Below are 21,065 nucleotides of genomic sequence, written 5' to 3'. Positions count from 1 at the left end.
GTCTGGCGATTTGTTACGGTAATTAATTTTTGGAAAGAAAAGCACAGAATAAAAACACTAAAATAATATAGTAGTTAAAAACAACTAAGCTGGCCATATAATAGGCGTTCTGTACTTTAATATTTGAACAGATGATTTCACATTCTCTGTCAATATGTGTAACAATTCATTTGGGACGTCTTTTACGGTGCTTTGATGAGAACGACCCACTTGCTGCGGTTCACGTCATCCTGATCTTATCTTATCAAATCAAATCGAACGTGGCTTGCCAACAACTCTTCATTGGGGCATCCGGGGACGGGGAACTCCTTGGCAAGCAGCAGAGTGTGTATCTAAATACAGTTCATGAAAGAAGGTGACAAAAATGGATGGTGTGCGTGTTGCACGTCACATCTTTTTCCTCCAGTTTCAAAGGAGGGGGAACCGAGCGACGGAACAATAGTGCCATGCTGATGGATTCTCTTGGCCAACCAACTGACAGAAATGCATCTAAACGTTGTCAGTTCTGAGTTAAAAAGGAATTCCGTAACGCTGCAACTCATATCAGTCACTTGATTTATGAACGGGAGGGAGTGTTGATGATGTAAATTGCTGGCAATCGCTTACTTTTATCCCCCAAAGCCCATGCGTGATAAAAAAAAAAAACACGTAGACGGGCGACAGTGTCTTTCGCCCAAACACTGTCGAAATCTGACATCCCATTAAAGACAGGCGGTCACGTCAGTATACCGAAAAAGTCAAGGTTGAGCAGGAAGCCTCCCACACCACCAACCGCACCACTTAGGAAGTGTGACTTTTTTTCTGCCGCCGTGGTCTTGGTGTGTAAAGTGCGCACACTGTTGGAGTTGGGTTTTTTTTGAATGAATAACGTCAAGGAAAGAAAATGATTGTGGTGTGGGGATGGTGTGGTTTGAGCAGCCACACCCGACCCGGATCAAAGTAATTAGGGACCCAGGATCAGAGTGGCTGCATACCTGTTGCTCGTGGTTGGTCTTACGAGCAACAGGTTAAAACCCCCATCCCCACACTCACTCAGGAGAGAGGAGCCCTGTCATGACACATGCAGATGTCCGGCCAGTCTGCTAATGGGAACCGGAATCTCACATCCTTGATCATTTTGTGTCAGATTTTGTATTTTGTGGACGATCTCATTGCGTTTAGGAAATGGTTTTCTCGCTCAGCTTTCCAGAGAACTGGTGGCACTCGGAGTCTAACTAATTATTGTCCGGGTGTTTTCGCCGTTCCAAATTTGAATTGCATGATTTGATGTAGTGCAGTTTTACCCTGCTGTTTGCATCTCTATTTTTGTTTTTAATTATTTTTCTGTGCCTCTACTTTTTGGCGACCCCGTCATCGATTTTTTTTGTGTTCCACGCTACGCCGATCTGTCAGCACAGACTGCTGAAATCAAATCATGTCCGTGAAATAACAAACAGCCGTAATTAGGCCCCTACCGGCTTTAATGAGTCGCCTCTCGGTCCCCTTAAAAACCCCGAAAGAAAAGGCTTCTCCACGCTGCGCGCCACCGCTCTTCTCAAACAACGGCTACGAGGCGACCCGACTGACTTCCGAAGAGCTTCCAAACTTATGGTCCGCGTGCCGGTCGGCCGTCGTTTTTCGGAGCAGAAAGGGGTTTGGTGGGCTTTGCTTTAGCTTTCGAGTCTAGTATTTTTTTAAAGGCGTTTCTCAAAGGCATCTAGTGGGTTCGGAGCTGTGATTGAAACACAATTTCTGGTTTTGCCATAGTGGTTCACCAATAAAACCAGATAAGTCAGACCCAGAGATACACACAGGCTAGTACACACAGACTATAAATCAAACATGCGTACACACACACACACACACACACACTTGCGCACGAGTGGCATTTTAATACATCATCACAGGTGGGATAACAGCAGGGAAAGATCCATAGTGACATTTTTAATCTCACCGTGGAGTAAACACACACATCTACACACACAAACTCGCATCCGATTTCTCCTCTTAATTTCAGATTTTCAATTTAAAGCACCACGAAACCTCGGAAGAACATAATAAATCAATTCTCAATTAACGAGTGCATTTATCCCGCTATGCACGTGAACGCACATTGCCTCCGATACAACGACACAACACACACACACACACACACACACACACACACACACACACACACACACACACACACACACACTCACAGAGGCCAGGAGACATATCTACCCACATGGTCAGTATGTGGTCTCTTCAAAACATGCCGCACAGCATTGATCAAGGACTCGACTTGTGATTTGCAACACCAAGACCACCGCCCGGGCTGCACAAACCCAAGAATAATTTAATCTACCTCCCATCTTTCTGCATCTCTCTCCCTCTCCCTCTTTCCCTCTGTCTCCCTCTCTCCATCTCCCTCCCTCCCTCTCTCCATCTCTCCCCCTCTCTCTCTTTCTCTTCCTCTTCCTCTCTCTCTCTCTCTCGCCCTCCTCCCACTCTCCCTCTCTCCCTCTCTCCCTCTCCCTCTCTCTCCCTCTCTCTCTCTCTCTCTCTCTCTCTCTCTCTCTCTCTCTCTCTCTCCCTCCCTCTCTCCCTCTTTCTCTCTCCGACTCTCTCTGTTGCTAATTGAAGAGCTGTTTTAGTCTGAGCACGAGCTCCAGTAGACGCTATGCGCTACTGAAGATATACAGGACCTTGGGGTGTTCCGTGATCTCTAGTCCAGAGGAGGAGATCTGGTGAGCAATGTTGTTATTTGGGGTTTTTTTTTTTGGAGGGGGGGTGGGGGGGTTATTTCATCACTCCATCAGCTCTGTACACCTCCTAAGTTGTAACCCACCTGACTCACAATACTAGGCGTCGATAGTCATGGATCCCGGAAACGTATTTCTGAAAACAAATTTTTTCCCCCCTCTAAAAAAAAAACATCTGTCCACACGATTTTTAAAACGCTCGGATGAGCGCGCCAGGCCCGCAGGAGGCGATAATAATGTCATACAACTTGGCCACAGAAGAACATTAGGAGCATGCGTATTGTGCTGCTTCGTAATAATCATACACAACACTGCATGGGATTGATTCCTGAAGTTGGAGTACATGGACAACATGATTTTCACTACTTTGGCCACACGGTGTTCGAAAAAGCGTGACCTAAAAAACGCCGTTTTCACGTGGACGGGGAGGCCAAAACGCAGAGGAAATTCCACATTTTCCACAATATCCATGTGTGGGTGGACGGGGCCTGAGGATGAAAAATCTTGCGGTGCTGGAAGGAGAAATAATTAAGACACGCGCATTGAGCGCGAGTGCCTCGGATCAATTCAGGTGTCTTGCGTTGTGAGTCGTTTTGTTGCCAAAAATTGCGTGTGCGCGAGCTCGAACAATGTGCGGTGCTTAATTCCGACCGGGGTTAAATCACTTACCTCAATGAACCCTTCACATCCCTAATGCATGAAAGTGAAACGCTCTGCATCCGGGAGACGGAATGCAAATGGGGCTGTGAGCATCAGCGCAGTCTGAAGGTGATACCTCTGTGTGTTTCTATGGAATATAAGATGCTGTAAAACCTGTATGGTATTCATATTAATGGTAATCTATCAGCTAGAGAAGGACTGTGGAGGTGTGTTCTTGGTACAGGGCCAGGGAATGAGAAAGAGGAGGCAAGTGAAGCAAAACAGCATTGTGTATTTTTTTACAGTTTTAGGCCAAAAGGAAAACTTAAAGGCTCGCAGGAAAACAGGGAAATATTTGCTCGATCGGCGCTTAGGTGTGTCCGGTGTGTTAGGCAGGGCGCTCGTCTTGCCCGGTCAGCCTCATGTCGCGCAAGCACGCACTCCCTCGCTGCAGGGACAACAATCTTTAAATTACTTCGTGGTCCCGGTTCGGGCGAATCAACGGAGGGGCTCCACGATCCGCAGCAGCTGAGCAGCCCCAGGACGGGAGCCTGCACCGCCCCGACTGGCCCACCACAAGGACAATCAATTATAACAAGCGTTGAGTCCGGGGGGCCGGGCTGTAGAATCGTAGCTGTCATCAATATGTGTGTGTGTAGTCACACGCTCAAATCTGTGTGTGTTTTGCGTGTAACTCACACAAAATGCTTTTTACACAAATACATTTCTGAAAGCGCTCAAATTATTGTAATATTTATTAAATAATTGTAAAAATTTGAACAGTGAGGTATTTGGGCGGTTTGATTTCAAACAAATAGCCAGTACAGGTGGGATGATTGCAGCGGGGGGAAAACCTCTTTCGCTGTTCAAATGGACGCCTGACTGCTGTTTAGAGACGGACTTGAAAAATTGTGAACCTATCATTTAACAGACTGTTGTAGCTGCTGCTGCAGCAGCGACCCAATCACACCTCGTATTCAATCAAAGAGCACTTGCGGTGATTGGCACGATACCACTTGATATTGCCTTATTTCAATCGATACCGTCAAGGTATTGAGTACCAATACCCTAAGCCCTAAGATTACGTTGCGCGTCAAAGCCCCAAATTGCAACGGAGAAGCCAAAGAATTGCGTCTGGAAATTTTAAAATATATTTTTCCCTTTTCGCAGGAATCTCACAGGGCCGGATACATTCCCGGGAGTGCCGGAGTACCACTCAGCTCTGTTTGTCTGGTCTCCGCCTTCAGATCCGTGTTCGCCTCAGAGCCAGCGTGTTGTTACGTGCATGCGAAAATCTTCGAATTTCCGTCGTCAGATGTGCGCCGCTCAATCTTTTCGTTTGTCGTCCCCGATTGAGAAAAAATCTCCACCTAATGTGGACGCGGCTCAAGGGATTGTAATAACACATTTACAAACTCGTCGATTAACATTGAAAGCGTGTGTGCGAGCAGCTCTCCTGCCTGACTCTTCAATGAGCATTAGAACAGCTGCCACTTATTTATAATAAAGCTGTCATGTTAACGCTCCTCACCCCCAAACACCCATTCGCTAAGCTGCAATAACAAACTTGAAGTACATTTAATGAGGGAGAGCCATAACTGAAAACAAACCTCTCATTTAGTGGATATCTACCCGAAAAGGAGGGTGAAAGATGGGGGAAGTCATCGTGAGGAGCGTCAAGGCACGACAGGAACGATGACGGAGCCTTGCGGGTGTCATTTTCCTCCGTAACCTCGTTCGGATTGGAACTTTTGCGGCTTTTTATCTAATTCAGCCATGCGTGCTGCCCTTACGTTGCCCGTTGGGAGCGTCACCGGTGAACCACGTTTCCCCCCGTTTCCATTATCAATGGCGTTTTAATCTACCGCGCTGTCGTTCCTTTGTTTCAGACGGTTCCGGAGTCCGATACTATCGACCACACAGGTGTTAACATTATGCAACCTCTCCACCTAATTCGCTAATTCCCTATCGATCACAAAGATACTTGTTTTTTTCCCCGGTCGATTGTTACATGTTTGTATTATCAAGTTACACACTTGAAAAAGCTCCAAAATGACAGACTGACTAAAATCAGGCAGAAGTAGAGTTAAGAGGTAGAACTGAGTTAATTGAAAGTGATTCTGGGTCCCACTTAAGATTACATCAGTCTGGTCGTATGTGGGATCAAGAATTGAAGTCTGTCAAAGGGACCCATCCAATGCAGAAATCACAGTTTTCAAATATTTTCTTGAAACAGATAAAAGGAAGTCATAGTCTTGTATTCCTCTGGGGTATTTAAAGGTTTGTTTGCTGATATTTCTAACAACAAATGACAAACAAAGCTTATGATTAGAAAGTTAATATTATATTAAGTTATCTAACCCAAGCCTCATATAAAAGGCGACGCTCCGATAATTTCCATGTAGCATGACATATAACTGCACCTACATACAAGGCAGGAAGTTAAGGACATAATTGAATAATCAGGCATGTGTAATGAATCAGATCTCACAGAGCAAATATGATTGAGGTTAAGGAAGGTATTACATCAACTATGCATCACTGGATTTCAGAGGTACCGTAAGGTAATTGCAGGCTCAGTTGGTGGGGTGTGTGTGTGTGTCTGTGTGTGTGTGTGTGTGTGTGTGTGTGTGTGTGTGTGTGTGTGTGTGTGTGTGTGTGTGTGTGTGTGTCTACAGTATTTGTTTACCTGCCTCTGCTCTCTCGAACCATCAGTATTTCTCTCTCTTCCCTCCCTCTCTCTTGACATACAAAACATCAGAGTTGCGTAGGCAACCACGGCTCCCTGAGGGACCAGATCCATTACTCATGGGACTGGTCGTCAGATCGCGTAATCCCATCGCAACGCTCTGCATTCACGCCTGAAAAGGCAGAGGAAGTGACGGCGCCACACTTCCGTCCGACCCCGCGGGTATATATTGCGGCTCGACTTCCACTTCCTCCTCTTATCACTGCTGACTTCCTCAGAAGGACACCGTACCGCAGTGCAGTAACAGATCTGGTCCCTCCTCAGGGGACCGTGGTTGCCTACACAACCCAGATGTTCCCTGTCGCAGGGACTGCGACCTAATACTCATAGGACCGTGTACCATCATGTGATAGCATGGTGATCACTCGGGGAGGTTCATGTAATGGCATACCCCCCCACTGGCAAAAAAAATGCTAATGGGACACCTTCTGTATACCTGCATATTCAGGTGTCTAATCCACACAGGCTCCTATAGGCCTAGTCTATGGCTACCACCAACCAATGAGCCAACCGCTCCTTGGACAGGGGCCTACCCTTTGCTTGGGCGCCAAAGCACACCAACAACTGGTCCCCATGCCTTTCACCCTTAGTGCGGCCCATTTACCACTGCAGCGCCCAAACAGGGCACAAAGTGTTAAGCCTCTCCTGCTCCTCTAACTCAAAAGGCGGTGGGGAGAGGGCCACTAATTCAATGACCTGACTCCGAAACACAGTGGTAATGACCTTCGGGGTGAATGAAGAGTTGGGATGCATGACGAACAATGATGACCATTGTATCACCTCAAGCGCCAGCAGCAAGGCCTTTTTCAGAGAAACGATGATGTCTGTGGTGTGTAGGGGCTGGAACGGAGGCCCTGACAGAGCCTGCAAGATGACAAAAAAGTCCAAATAAGGGATTAGGGACGCTTGCCGCAATTAAGAAGCCGAAGACATGCAGAAATAGCTGCCAGATAGACCTTAATGTAGCAGTCGCTTTCCCTTCAGCAAACAGTTCCTCCAGGAACTGCAATATTGGCCCCACAGGACAGTCGGAGGGAGAGTGTCCCCACTGTTCGAACCACTTGGCAAAAATACACCACCTCAGGGACTCTGTATACGTCGCGGCAACCAACGCATCTGAGAGGCCCGAAGCTAGGAGCTTCTCCCTCTCAGGCACCAGTCCCGAAGGCATAGGTCCGGGCCCACGAGGGGGCCACACTCATGTCGCACATATCGGCGGAACCATGGATGGCTGGGCCAACAAGGGGCCACCAGCAACAGCACCAGGTTGTCCTCCTGGCCAGCACCGGCTGAATGAGTGCCACAGGATAAGGAAAAGCGTAGAGTCCTGGATGGGCCAATGCATCCACAGCCAACAGTGGCTGGTCCCCCACTAGGGAGAACCATAACATGCACTACGTCATCTCTCGTGACACATACAGGTCCACCTCCGCCCGGCCGAACCGCATCCAGATCTCCTCCACCACCTGGGGGGAAGGCGCCTGTCTGTTGTCCAGGGGATTCCCCCTGGACAACAGGTCTGCCCCATGGTTGAGGCAGCCAGGGAAGTGGACCGCCCGGAGGAAGCGCAGCGGCATCACTTCATCTTCCTATTCAGGCGTGAATGCAGAGCCTTTTGATTCCATTACTTGATCTGACGATCAGTCCCATGAGTAATAGATCACGGTCCCTGCGACAGGGAACTCAACACAGCACACACATGCGCATGCAGGTTTCGAGTCTAACACCCTATTTGACATTTGGAAAGGCATTATTGTGGTTGCTTGTACAACCGATTCCAATGCGTGCGTTTAAGGGTCTTGTCGTGTTTACACATTTCGCTGAATGTGTACAATCAGCGCCCCTGGGAGCGGCGTGCACGAACGAGCCTGCTTGAACCTTCCACAGAGCCGTGGAACGCCACTGTGGGGTGGAGTGAGGTTACGGTGTCGGGGAGACAGCCAGTGTGCGTTGACGCTGCTCCCTCGCCTTGTTAGCGCAGAAACGAGCTAATGAAAGCGGACGTCGGGCTCGACAGACGGGTCTTCCCGTCCTTGAGTGTGTGTGTACATTCAGCCGTTCATCTCATCTAATGCCATCAAGCCCCGCGGAGCTCGCTAGTCCCACCGAGCTGCTCATCAAGTCTGTGGCCATTCAGGCACACTTTAAATGGAGCCTGATCCTTGTCAACCTGAATGTTCTCTGGGAGGCAGGAAATTAGTGCTATACAGTAAAGTTTTCTCTCCAAAGAAAAAAACCCTGATGCGACAGATTTAAAGGAAAACTCTGGTATTCTTTAACCTAAGTCTTATCTTCTGATCTTTGGAAGTCAAGCCAAGTGATGTGAAGTGGCATCAGAGTATTTTAAATTGATCCCGTATCCACAAAGTTAACATGAAGTAGTGCTCGCTGGCCTAGTGCTACTTTATGTTAACTTTGTGCAGAAAGATTGGTGTACATATGTATTATTTCTTATCTTGTTTTAATTTGTATCTCTTCCTTGACTCCGCTTTTTTTTGCTGCTGTAACGCCTGAATTTCCCTCCGGTGTAATTAAAAAATTTCACATAATCCTATCTCATCTTATTGAGAGAACAGCTTCATGCTTGGATAAAAAAAAAAACAACACCTTTTTTTTTCCCTTTAACTTTGCATAATTTAACTTTTGAGTTTTGTGTTCGCCTCAGAGTGAGTCTGTGAGAGTTTGTGAGTCCTCTAGTAGATCCCAAAAGAGAGGAGGATGGATCGCATGGATGGGGTCCATATGTCGTTGATTAATAGAAGATGAATGTAGTGCTTGTTTTCATCTGTCGTTGCTACCGTTTCCCCGGCTCTACTCCATCCCTTGGCTCATGATGCACAGGCCTGATTTGACAGATTTGTAAATGGCTCTTTTGATCATCTTTGTGACTCTATGTGTGTGTGTATATGTATGTGTGTGTGTGTGTTTGTGTGTGTGTGTGTGTGTGTGTGTGTGTGCGGGTGTGCGTGCGTGCACATTTCCAAACATGAGCATGAGCACCCCGCCCCCACCTCGCCGAAACATATTTCATAAGAAATGGTTTGTTCATCTTGTTAATATCCTATGGCTAATGACGCGTTGGAAAAGCAATCAGTTAGGCAGTGTGGGATCTGCCGGTGCAGTAGCATCAATAACATGCAGGGAACTGTAAATTGCATTTTTATTCCTGTCGCACACGCAAAATATACCTCGGAATAATATCGCTTTCTGCAGAATATTTTTTCATACTGTCTATTTGCTGTATATGAATCCAATATCACCCGTTGCTAAATGTATTCAGACAGAGACGTATGGGTGGTTGCGAGCCTGTGTGTGTGTGTGTGTGTGTGTGTGTGTGTGTGTGTGTATGTGTGTGTGTGTGTGTGTGTGTGTGTGTTGTGCGTGTGTGCGTGCGTGCGTGCGTGCGCGCACACATGCGTGCGTAGCGCTGGACGTGTCTGTGGAATCGATGGGAGCGGGGTGAGCTGTAACCCTTGCTCTGCTGTAAATCCTCCAGCAGGGGAGAGCCTGAATAATTTACTCACTGACCGCACAGGCTCAGCTTGCGCTTCGCCTCGCGCTCCTCCATCCCCTGCCTTCCGTCCTTCATCCCCATAAACCCATATCGACGTTGGATTTTTGGATAATCCATTTTCCATGCGCCGTTGTCACACGGGTGCAACATGTGATGCGGTCGGTGCGCGTCAGGAATGCAAAATATCGCGCAATTCATCAAGTCAGCGCAAATCCTCCTCCTGCGAAACTGCTGGGTTTTCGGTGGCAGAGCTTCTCTTGATTAAAGGAAAACTCGGGTCTGACTTATTTATCCGAGCGATTGGCGTATTTTTAAATTATCCAATATAAGGCAATTGCAACCGCAATTGGGTCGACTCCCGAAATAAAAGACCAGTTTTAGTTTTTCCTGTATTGACAGCGAGGGGGATGGCTTTTGGAATTCACTCCTTTGGTGCAAATATTATGTTACTGGTGAACCCAGTGCATGTATGTGCTTCTTCATAAAACATCTGTGTGACTCAACGGACCGCCTGTGGAAAGTAATTCGTTACGCTCCTCATTACCTGAGATGCATTGTCGTGTAAAGACACAAGTCCGCATTGTGCCTTCCTGTTTCCCAGCGTGCATTGTGTGAGTCATGACTTTGAGAATTCATGTTATTGTTCAGTATAAGTTCTAAATGTCGTATGTGTTATTCATGATTGTTCAGTGTAATCATTTCTGTTTATGTTGTAAGTGTTTTTGGGAATTAAGTACTGAAACTGCAATGGGCAACTGCAACTTCACCGTCCGCCACAAAACATACAGAGACAGACGGAGATTCCTTTCTTTGTTTGTTAGATATAGAACTGATGCAGGCAAACGCGAGTAATGACATAACTGGAATCCGGTGACTGAGTTTAGGGACAGTAACGCGTTACATCACTCGTTACAGACAAATGTAATCTGATTACAGTGACGCGTTATCTCCCCAACGCCGGTGGTTATTGGATTTCTCTTTTAACTAAGGCTTGCGCCAGGATTTCAGTGAATACTTGTACTGTAATTGTTTACCTGCATGATTGACCGAGGGCTTGAATCAGCGAGGTTGCACTTCTCATTAATGTAGATTACAGCGCTACCGAGCTGATCCCTGCTACGTTTAATTGCCTAATAGGACCTTAGGCTCATCATTAACACTGTTTATCTGCTCAATCACCCATCCGTCAATCGCGCGCGCGCGTGTGTGTGTGTTTGCGTGCGCGCGCGCGTGCGCTCACTAGAGTGTGTTTTTATGGCGCGTCCTCTCCGGCAGGTGACCTTCAGTGTAGGCTGTTTCATCATCGCCACCATCATCATATTCATATTCATCATATTCCCAGTGCAAACAAGAGGCTGGAGCCGTTTAGGGGCGTGGACGCTGCCGCGCTCGGCTCGGCTTGTTGTGTTTGGATTGATGCGGGCAAACGGGGGAATGACAGGTCTCTCCCAATTGAGATTAAGATGACGGCTGAGACGGCAGCCGTCATGCTAATTTTGGTGAATCGGTGTAAAAAGGAGAGTTACGGGGGCCACTCCCTTCCTCCTCCTCCCGTCACACACACACACACACACACTCACACACACACACACACACACACACACACACACACACACACACACACACTCACACACACCTCTCCTGTTTTTACTATGCCGCTTTTAATTGTCACAGAATCTCCAATTATGCCGCATCGCTGTCTCTCATTCCGACGCTCGGTCCGACACTCACTCACTCTCTCCCTCTCCCCCCTTCTCTCTCTCGCCCTCTCTACAACACACACTCTCTCCCCTCCCCCTCTGACTCTCTCCTCTCCCACCGCTCTCCCTCTCTCTCTCTCTCTCTCTCTCTTTCCCCCCTCCTCTCCCTCCCTCGCGCGCTCGCTCTCCTTCCCTCTCTCTCTCTCTCTCTCTCTCTCTCTCTCTCTCTCTCTCTCTCTCTCTCTCTCCCGCTCGCCCCAGCGAGATGAAGCAGGAGCTGGCGGAGGAAGGCAGCAGATGCTCCATCCTCTCCAAGCAGCATCGTTTCAACGAGCACTGCTGCATCCGCTGCTGCGTGCCCTTCACCTTCCTGCTCAACCCCAAGCGCCAGTGTCTGGACTGCCAGTACAACGTGTGCAGGACCTGCCGCACCTACAGCCAGAGGGACGCCGCCTGGCTCTGCTCGGCGTGCCAGAAGGGCAGGTCAGTCGAATGACCACGTGCACGCACACACACACACACACACACACACACACACACACACACACACACACACAGACAAACACGCACCGGTCGGGGAGTCGATTTGTTCTGTAACATTTAGGGGGGAAAAAAAGGGGGAGGAGGGCGTGATGGGAGGAAGGAGACGGCGACACAGGGGATGGGATTGTGATGTGTTTGTGTGTGTGGCCAGGGGTCAGGGGGGATAAAAGGGATTTAATTGGATTTGGGCGTGGGAGAGAGGGACACTCAAGGAGATTTCTTCTACTGGGAGGAGAGAGGGAAACGGCCGGGTTTGAAGGGGGCGAGGGGGGCAGAGCGAAGGCAGCGGTGAGAGTTCAGGGGGAAAGAGAGAGCGAGAGAGATGGAGAGAGCGGAATCGGGTCGAGGGTGTGAGGACATGGTGCGAGGGTGAAGGATGTGAGGAATTTGGGATTTGGGAGACGGATGTGGCACGAGCGACGGCGACAGTGTTATCGGCATTGGCCCCTAATTCCCATTCATATCGAACACAACAATGCTGAAGTACTTGTTTTTATTTTTTATTTTCAACATTTTTTTTTTTTTTGATCACATTCCTCACTGTGTGTGGGTTGGAGAGGCGGTTTAGAATATAATATATATTGAGACATTTCTTAGAAGGGGAAGAGAGGGACTGAGGGAGGAGGGACTGTGGGAAAAGAGGGCAATATTGAAGCAGGCGAGGTGATGGAGCGATAAGGATATGTGATATGATTAGGTGCATTCATGTGTGTGTCTGTGTGTGTGTTTGTGTGTGTGTGTGTGTGTGTGTGTGTCTGTGTGTATTTGTACTTGTGTGTCCGTGTGTGTGTGTGTGTGTGTGTGTGTATGTGTATGTGTATGTGTATGTGTATGTGTATGTGTATGTGTGTGTGTGTGTGTGTGTGTGTGTGTGTGTGTGTGTGTGTGTGTGTGTGTGTGTGTGGGTGTGTTCAATTGGTGTGATAAATCCTGTGGTGGCAGGGAAGGAGGGCACAGATTGAGAGCGACCGCCAGACAGATACAGTAGATTGTATTACGGCAGATATTGTGCTTTTGAGTGTTTGTTTTTCTCATCATAATTGATTTAGGGCAGCCTTTGATAAAGCATGCACGTCATATCTAATTTGTGTTCCTAATGACATGGTAGAAAAACTAATCCTAAACGGGTTTTCATAACAAGAAAGGAGATAGACATTGATTGAATGGACAAGACCAGTGTGAGGAGCGGAGGGAGGGTGCAAAAAAATGGTGTCAATGGGTAAACCCCATGTGTTGAAAATAAAAATAAATAAATAAAATGTAATTCAATTAATATAATAAAAAATAGTAAATTCATAAATAATAAATAAACAAAAATATGCTGCTTGTTTTGATGTATTTCTTTTGTATTTCCTACTGCCGCTGAAATTTTCCTGGCGTCGGCGTCGGCTCTCCAGTTTATGTGGCTCAGGGGCTCAGTTTAACGCTCAGGGGGGACTGACGAGCCACTATGTGTTCGCCACCTGAGTCTCCGCCGATGGAGAGTTGATGTGTTTTGTAAACGCGTAACGTGACGCCTCAGCTGTATGTCCGCGCGCGTGGCTTTCATGGGGTGTTCTTTGCGGTGGCGGCGGCAGCGGCGCATCATCGACAGATGAAACGAGACTGAGATTAGATGTGAAGTAGGGCAGAAAAAAACTGTGTGTGTGTGTGTGTGTGTGTGTGTGTGTGTGTGTGTGTGTGTGTGTGTGTGTGTGTGTGTGTGTGTGTGAGAGAGAGGTGGTGGTGGTATTACAGTGTCAAAGCTGTCTAAAAACCCTGTTTGCCAGAAAGCAATACAGACTGCAGGTTCTTTCTTTCTTTCTTTCTATCTTTCTTTCTTTCTTTCTTTTCTTCACTTTGCTTTTTCATTTGGATAAGGCATTTTTAGGACATTCTTGTCCAGTTCTTTGAAAATTAATAATTAATAATACCAATTTTTCTTTCTTTCTTTCTTTCTTTTTTTCTTTCTTTCTGTCAGTGCTGTGATTGATTGCGCCACGCAGCGTATTGAGCTCTAGATCTGCGGGTTCGAGTCCTGCTCCGGGAGCATGAGCGGAGGTGTGCAGTGAAGGGAAGGAAGAGGGAGAAGGGAGGAAAAGAGACCGAGGGGGAAGGGAGCGGGGGGTTGATGGAGGGAGCAGAGAATGAGACGGGTCGAGAGTAGATGGAAGAGGTGTCAAGGTTTGCACCGGAACCAAGACTCTCCTCCCATATTTCTTTCTCTCTGGAGTGTCCCCCCCCCCTCTCTCTCTCTTTCTTTCTCTCTTTCTCTTACTCTCGCTCTCTCTCTCTCTCTCTCTCTCTCTCGCTCTCATTCACCGTGCATCACTCTTTCTGTGTCTCTCTCTCTCTGGGGGTCCAGTAATGTTCTCATTAGGGGTTTAGACTGAGGTGCAGATGGGCCCTATGTCACAACATTACCATCTACCAGTCACATGTAACTACAGCACTTTTCATTAGTGCATTCAACTGGGTTAAAGCTGCTCTTAGTGTGCATTACCCCTCTCTGGGCAGAGCCATGTCAGTTCAATCGCCGATCTAAAGGCGGGCATTCACATTTTTAATTTTGAAATTGTTTTTTTTTCTTTTCTTTTCTTTTAATGTTTTTTTTTTTTTTTTCATTTTTCAATCACCGAAGTCAGAATCTTCCCACCTCATTAAGAGAAAACTGCTTCACTCACACAATGGGGCGATCGTGGGGCGAACGAACACCTTCCTCAGTGACGCCGAAGTTCAACGTTGGCTGAAGCTACGCGTGTTCTCTCGAAACCCGATTGATTCAAACCAGTCTGATTCTCAGACGATTCGTGGTTGTAATATGTTCAAAAAGTTCAGAGATTTCCTTTAACTGGAAAGTTGAGGGTTTGTTCCAGAAAATCATTCAAATGATGATTCAAAATCATTTAGTTTTTTTGTTAAGCAAGGGCTGAGAGTATCCAGCTAAGCTTTCCATTGTGCAGTTGATATCATTTTTTTTCTCATGATATTACCTACCTCTGCCTAACTAGTTGTGTTTTTCTCCTTGGCTCATGGATAGATCTTTATGAAATTTGGTGACTGGTGTGCAGCCAAGTCATGATGATTTTAGGAACGTAGACAAAAAGGCATTTTTAGGACCAGAAAAGGACCTAAATGACCAGAAAGCAAGACGGACTGGTCATTAAAATACACCACAGAAGTCCAGTCCTCAGCTGCTGTTTAATTCAAGGCAGTTAATTCTGAAGGGCAAATAATCGTGTCAAAAATATGTACTGATTAATATTTGGCAAGCCATCACTGTCTAGGATTCCTGTCGACAGTTTCTATTCACAAGTGAGATGCCGCGGCTTTCAGCAGCTCCTTGCTCCTCCGAACGCTTCCCGCTTGAAAGCAAACGATTTCAAAGAAGGGAAAAACAATGCAGGGTCTTTCGTCTTTCAGAAATAATACACACGCAAAAAAAATTTAAAATTACCGGCACCAAGACAAAACGCAACAACATTGGAGGATTATTGACTTGTTCTTCACAGCGGGGTTGTGGTCTTTGGGTGTGCACGTTATTTTTACCGCGGTGGATTTGAGTCGGAGGCAGAGCCGAGCGGGGACAAATGGTGACTCTCACACGTACAGGCCGTCCATCTCCACCCACAGTGCCGTGACCAGACTATCTGTCCACAGAAAACAGATTTGCATTTTCCACACCGGCACGCACGCACACACACACACACACGCGCGCGCGCGCACAGAGATTCACACGCTCATACGAATCATAGCAAGCTTACATACACATGTTCATACACATGTCTATTTTTCATGTTATGTCATCGTGCCCAGTACTTTTATTTTGTTATTATGTAACAATTGTTACATACAGTTTCAATTTCCGAATCGATTAGGAAATGTTATTGTCGATACTTTGTTTGGAAGTCATGCAACCACCTAACTTCAGATTTCCATTCTTATTTATTATATATTATTTGACTGTATTCGCTAGTAGGTAACTTTTTTTTGTAGTGCACGTCAGCACGTCGTAGCAATTCTCATTACGTCAAAAATGTCGATAGATCAACACAGAATCCCATCGTAAGCGATCTCATCAATATTGGATTGAATCAATATTGGATCGAATCGTGACCCCAATACTCAGTCCTGTTTGTTATATCTCTATCGTGGCCAACAACGGGGAGAGAGAAAAATGGGAAAATCCATCGTCGCATCTAAGTTGCCAACCACGGAGAAACACTTACCTGAATTTAAAATGCTATTCTGTGTAATCGCCACATTCTTCTACTTATTTTATCCCATCAATTTACCCCAAATTTAAAGGGAGATTCTCTTGAATCGCTGAAGGAGCTGAGCAGAGGTCGAGTGGAACGAGGAAGATATCCATCAATCCGTCTCGGCTAAAGGAGAAGCCCTTCTATACTGCCGACATATTAATGTATGCATGTGTTCGCATACACACACACACACATACGTACACACACGTTTTACAATACCTTGAAATTATTTCCCAGCCACCAGCCTCAGACACCCTCACACACACGCACAAACACTCTTTGTGGAGACACACACACACACACACACACACACACACACACACACACACACACACACACACACATACGTCTCACCAGCAGCGACACGCAGCCCCCTGTTAGAGATGTCAGATAGCGTGACAGCTGACATGCCAATATAAAGTGAAAGTGTTGAATGAGGAATCCACAGGCGCACAAACAGAGAGAGAGAGAGAGAGAGAGAGAGAGAGAGAGAGAGAGAGAGAGAGAGAGAGAGAGAGAGAGAGAGAGAAAACTGTTATGGAGCTCAAACAGGGCGGCAGAAGTGGGTGAGAAGGGAAGCGTAACGAATGAGAGCGGCTGTGGAAGTGGAGGGTCACCCAGCTGACCGGCGGCATGCAGATCCAATCCCCGGGAATGCTTGGTGAACGAACAGCCATTCTCGCTTTTCTATTATTTTCTTTCTCTCCGTCATGGTCTCCCCTCGTTCTTTTATTCTGGGTCACTTCCTTCCACTCTCTCTCTCTCTCTCTCTCTGTCCCTTTCTCTCTCTGTGTGGCTGTCACTTCTCGCTATCTAGCAGATGAATCCTCTTCCTCCCACATTTACATTTCAGCCGCGGCAGCTCTCTGCTCTTAATCTGCTGAAATGGGATGTTCTGCACAGCTCCATGAGGTCCTCAGGGTATAAGATGCTGCCTGCATGAGTGTGTGTGTGTGTGTGTGTGTGTGTGTGTGTGTGTGTGTGTGTGTGTGTGTGTGTGTGTGTGAGAGAGAGACAGAGAGAGAGAGAGAGTGTGTGTGTGTGTGTGTGTGTGGCAATAGTAATATACTAAATGATGAAGACTTCCTCCTGTATCTGGTCATGGAAGCCATAATCTCATTCCACAGCTTGACAGAAAAGTGATTAAGCCAATGAGTGTGTGTGACAGGCCGTATTCTCCTGAATAGTATATTGTGCGCTCTCACACGTGCACTTTTGCCAAAGGCTGGATTTGCACTTTGCACTTCATTCCCGCCCGTTGGGAATTCGAGCCACGCCCTTCGGGTACAACAGCAGGTGTAGAGGTGAGCACCGACAAAAAAGAAAAAAAATCCCAAACAACCAAGACCAAGACCAACCAACCTCCCCGTGACCAGCGTGCTCCAGCGCCGCGACGCCGGCGTGATGCTCGCTGGTTCAGAGAACGCCGCGCTGCGCCGAGATTTAATGATCTGCTCTTGACAAGGCCGAGCAGGAGCTGATTGGCCGCGGGGCTAAACGCATGGGATCACACACACGCACGCATGCACGCACGCGCACACACACGCTCACACACACACACGGTCGCGCTCTGGCTTTCCCTTGTCAGTCATTCATAATTTTTCCACGGTGAGAGGACGTGGACACACACGCACACATGCACACACACATACACACACTGGTTAATTGAAAGAGATGTATGGGAATTGTATTACCCATCAGGTAAACAAAGAGTACTTAAAACTATCCATGATTATCCCTGCAGATAGTATTTAAAGTTGGCTCATAAATGAGCTGTCACCGTTACCTGATCCGCTGATAATAACATTTTCGTATTTATCCAACTGCTGCTGTTGATCATTGCTGCTCATTTGCCAACAGGAGTGCGCTTTCTACGAAGATTTCAATTGAAGCAGTATTTGTTTGAGAGATTTGCACTGCAGTTCAAAGAAAGAATCTGATATTTTGATTTTGAGTTTAGTTTCCTCCGTTAGACTGCCCGTCGTACTCACTTGTTTAAAGCGTGCGTCTTATTTCGTGAAGCGTGCGTGCATGCTTTCCATGATCGCCAGCAAAAGGCGGCGGTGGTGAATCCCCACAGCATTCTTTTTGCATGTACTAGACAAGTTGTCAAGGCTACAACAGGGAGCAGCGGAGGCAAGGGAGTGTTATAATCCTTTGTCCTCCTCACAGGGGTATTTTCATCAGGGATGTGATGGCAACGGGAACCCGAGACGACAAGGGCGCACCCCAGAGCAAACACCGGGCAGCGGGAATACTCCGCCGCCGCCGCCGCCCTTTTTTTCTCGTTCTGTTTGCCTTCCCCCCTGTCGCCCTGTCTGTGTTTGCCCCGTAGCGTTCATATCTTTTTTTTTGCAGACATTAAGGAATGGATGGAGAAATGCAAATCAGAACGAGTGGACATTTAAAGGTGTAATCGTTAATACATGATTCACTCGTTGGCAAAGGTTGTTGACCGGTGCCAGTCGGTCCATTGCCACCTCGACGGCTGCTGAGACTCCGGGCCCTCTGCTCCGGACTCTCTGTTTCAGGGAAGTAATGCCCCTCACCCCCCTTGACCTGTCGAGATCCACTCAATCCCCCTGAACTACGGCACTTACGTCCGCAAACTAGTTTCGGAAGAACGTCATTTGGCAATTTGGCAATGTTGGTGTCATTTCTAAGGCTTCCCTTTTTGTCGCTGATTGTGATGCGATATGATGATGTGATGGCCTGTGATGGTGGTTCAAAATGATGCTTTCTGTATCCACTGGTTGTTCTTCTGACTATGTATCCAAGGTGTGTGTGTGTGTGTGTGTGTGTGTGTGTGTGTGTGTGTGTGTGTGTGTGTGTGTGTGTGTGAGGCTTAAAATAGCAGGGCAAGGAAAGAGGAAGCCTTCGAGAACCCTCCCAATAATGTCAGTAAACTTCTAATCAATGAAGCACAGCGTGAAACATGCTTATGGCTGGCTCCCTGCACACACATGCACACAGTGACACACACACACACACACACACACACACACACACACACACACACACACACACACACACACTGTGACACACACTGCTGCGGTGATTTAGGTTCAGACATTTCCTAGCGGACCAGGCAGTGTGCCACTTAAGTTTTGACTAAGATCTGTGTAACTTCCCATCTGCCCTTAATTGAAACACGGCCTGAATGAGACGCCTAGCTCGTATTTTAATGTAATTCGTGGTGGAGCTTCCTCTGAACTAATTACTCTTGAATTTTATAGGCTAGAGGCAATCTGTGTGTGTGTGTGTGCGTGCTTGCGTGCGTGTGTGTGTGTGCGTCTAGTTTTGGCTGCCCGCAGGTGTTGTGTGTGCTCCCTGTTGCTCCCTGCATTCAGTGGTGCCACTTTTCTATGATGGGGAGCAGGTGATACACACTGCAACACACACACACACACACACACACACACACACACACACACACACACACACACACACACACACACACACATCTACACACACACACACACACACTAAAATGGAGCTTGAATCGTCTCTGTGGCATTTGGTATGTGTGTTTGTCAGAATGTGAATGTGAGCCACTGAGTCATTGCTGTATCTCTAACCTCAATGGTTAGTTTCCAGGTTGTGTGTGTGTGTGTGTTTGTGTGTGTGTGTATGTGTGTGTGTGTGTGTGTGTTTGTGTGGATTGGAATGAGACTAATCCACCTCAGAGCGTCCAGAGCACTGTTGCTGATGGCCCTCCCCCTCCCCGGATTTTGCAGATTCAATATGAGTCGCGGGAGCCCTCCAGTAGCCATTACCTGTGTCTGCACTTGGCCTGCACTCTGAGCACTATTGTGTTTCCCCCGGTAATTTCAGTTTCCCACGCGCCCTGCGCTCTGTGACTCAGAAACAACCCGCCCGCTATAAGCCAAAGCGCTCCACGTGTTTGTCGTTGCTCGAGCGGACACGCCCGCTTCCTCAAAGAAAGAGCCGATCGGAGGTCCTGGTGCTCGAGCCAAATCAGTTGGCCCGTGATCAGTTGGTGCGGGCTAAAGCTCTTGCTGTTTTCACTGTGGGTTAGTGGGATTGGAGAACGAAAGGATTTACCTTGCAGAGCGACGGGGATTATAAAGCTCCACCATGCTGGAGGTCTACATCCTCATGATCCCCTTCCTTTTTTTTTTTGTTGTTTGTTTTAGGTTTTTTTTTTAATTAAGATTTGAATATATTTAATAATATATATAATTATTATATATATATATATATATATATATATATATATATATATTATATATATATATAAATAATATTTTCATATATCTTACATATTTTTGTATTTATAAATACATTACATTTAATATGTTTATCTATACTATATATATAATTATAATATATATATTTATATTAAAATATTTATCTTGTGTTTTTTCTGGTCTTTTGGCTGTTTTGGGGTATTTAGAAAAAATTGGTTTAGGGTTTTTAGGGTTTTTTTTTAGGCCATTTAAATAAATTAACATCCTAAATTTTGGTGCATTGCTAATTCAGAAACAGCTGGGATCTGTGAATGTTTCGATGAAGACGTTTTAGGACATGAATAGCAAACAATGATTTAATCAAATAAAAACGAAAAACCGATTTGCTTAATGGAAATCTGACCCTGTTTAATCTGGCGAAGCTCTTTTTCAATATATCGGCTGTCGGGTGGAGCAAGGTGGCGGGGAGGGTGGGTGGGTTCTGTCTATCAAAAAAATGTCATAGGAATGGGATGTAGCAGCTCATGGTTTAAGGACGACGCCCGCTACGTGTTTAGCAAATCAATGGCGCCAGATCAGTGCAAAGTTTGTCATCTTGTCAAAGAAATTTGCGATGGAACTCTTGGATAACACTCCAGTATGTTGAATCCACTGCTCTCTCCTGTCTCTCTCTCTCTCTCTCTCTCTCTCTCTCTCTCTCTCTCTCTCTCTCTCTCTCTCCCCCTCTCTTTCTCTGAACCCAGCA

At 46.7% G+C, this 21,065-nt stretch overlaps 1 protein-coding gene across 1 annotated transcript in view; it reads left to right on the top strand.

The window, feature by feature from the left end:
* Positions 1–21,065, top strand: part of LOC307244977 (rab effector MyRIP-like) — a gene marked incomplete at its 5' end in the record, with an annotated part of 108,689 nt that overhangs the window by 39,804 nt on the left and 47,820 nt on the right. The window contains one exon of the mRNA XM_080020388.1: positions 11,587–11,808. Coding sequence (XP_079876514.1) covers positions 11,587–11,808 — 222 coding nt within the window. The remainder of the gene's footprint in view (positions 1–11,586; positions 11,809–21,065) is intronic.

The sequence above is a fragment of the Zeus faber genome (assembly GCF_960531495.2).
Source record: "Zeus faber genome assembly, chromosome: 19".
Classification (NCBI taxonomy): Eukaryota; Metazoa; Chordata; class Actinopteri; order Zeiformes; family Zeidae; genus Zeus; species Zeus faber.
This window is presented reverse-complemented; position numbering and strand designations above follow the sequence as displayed.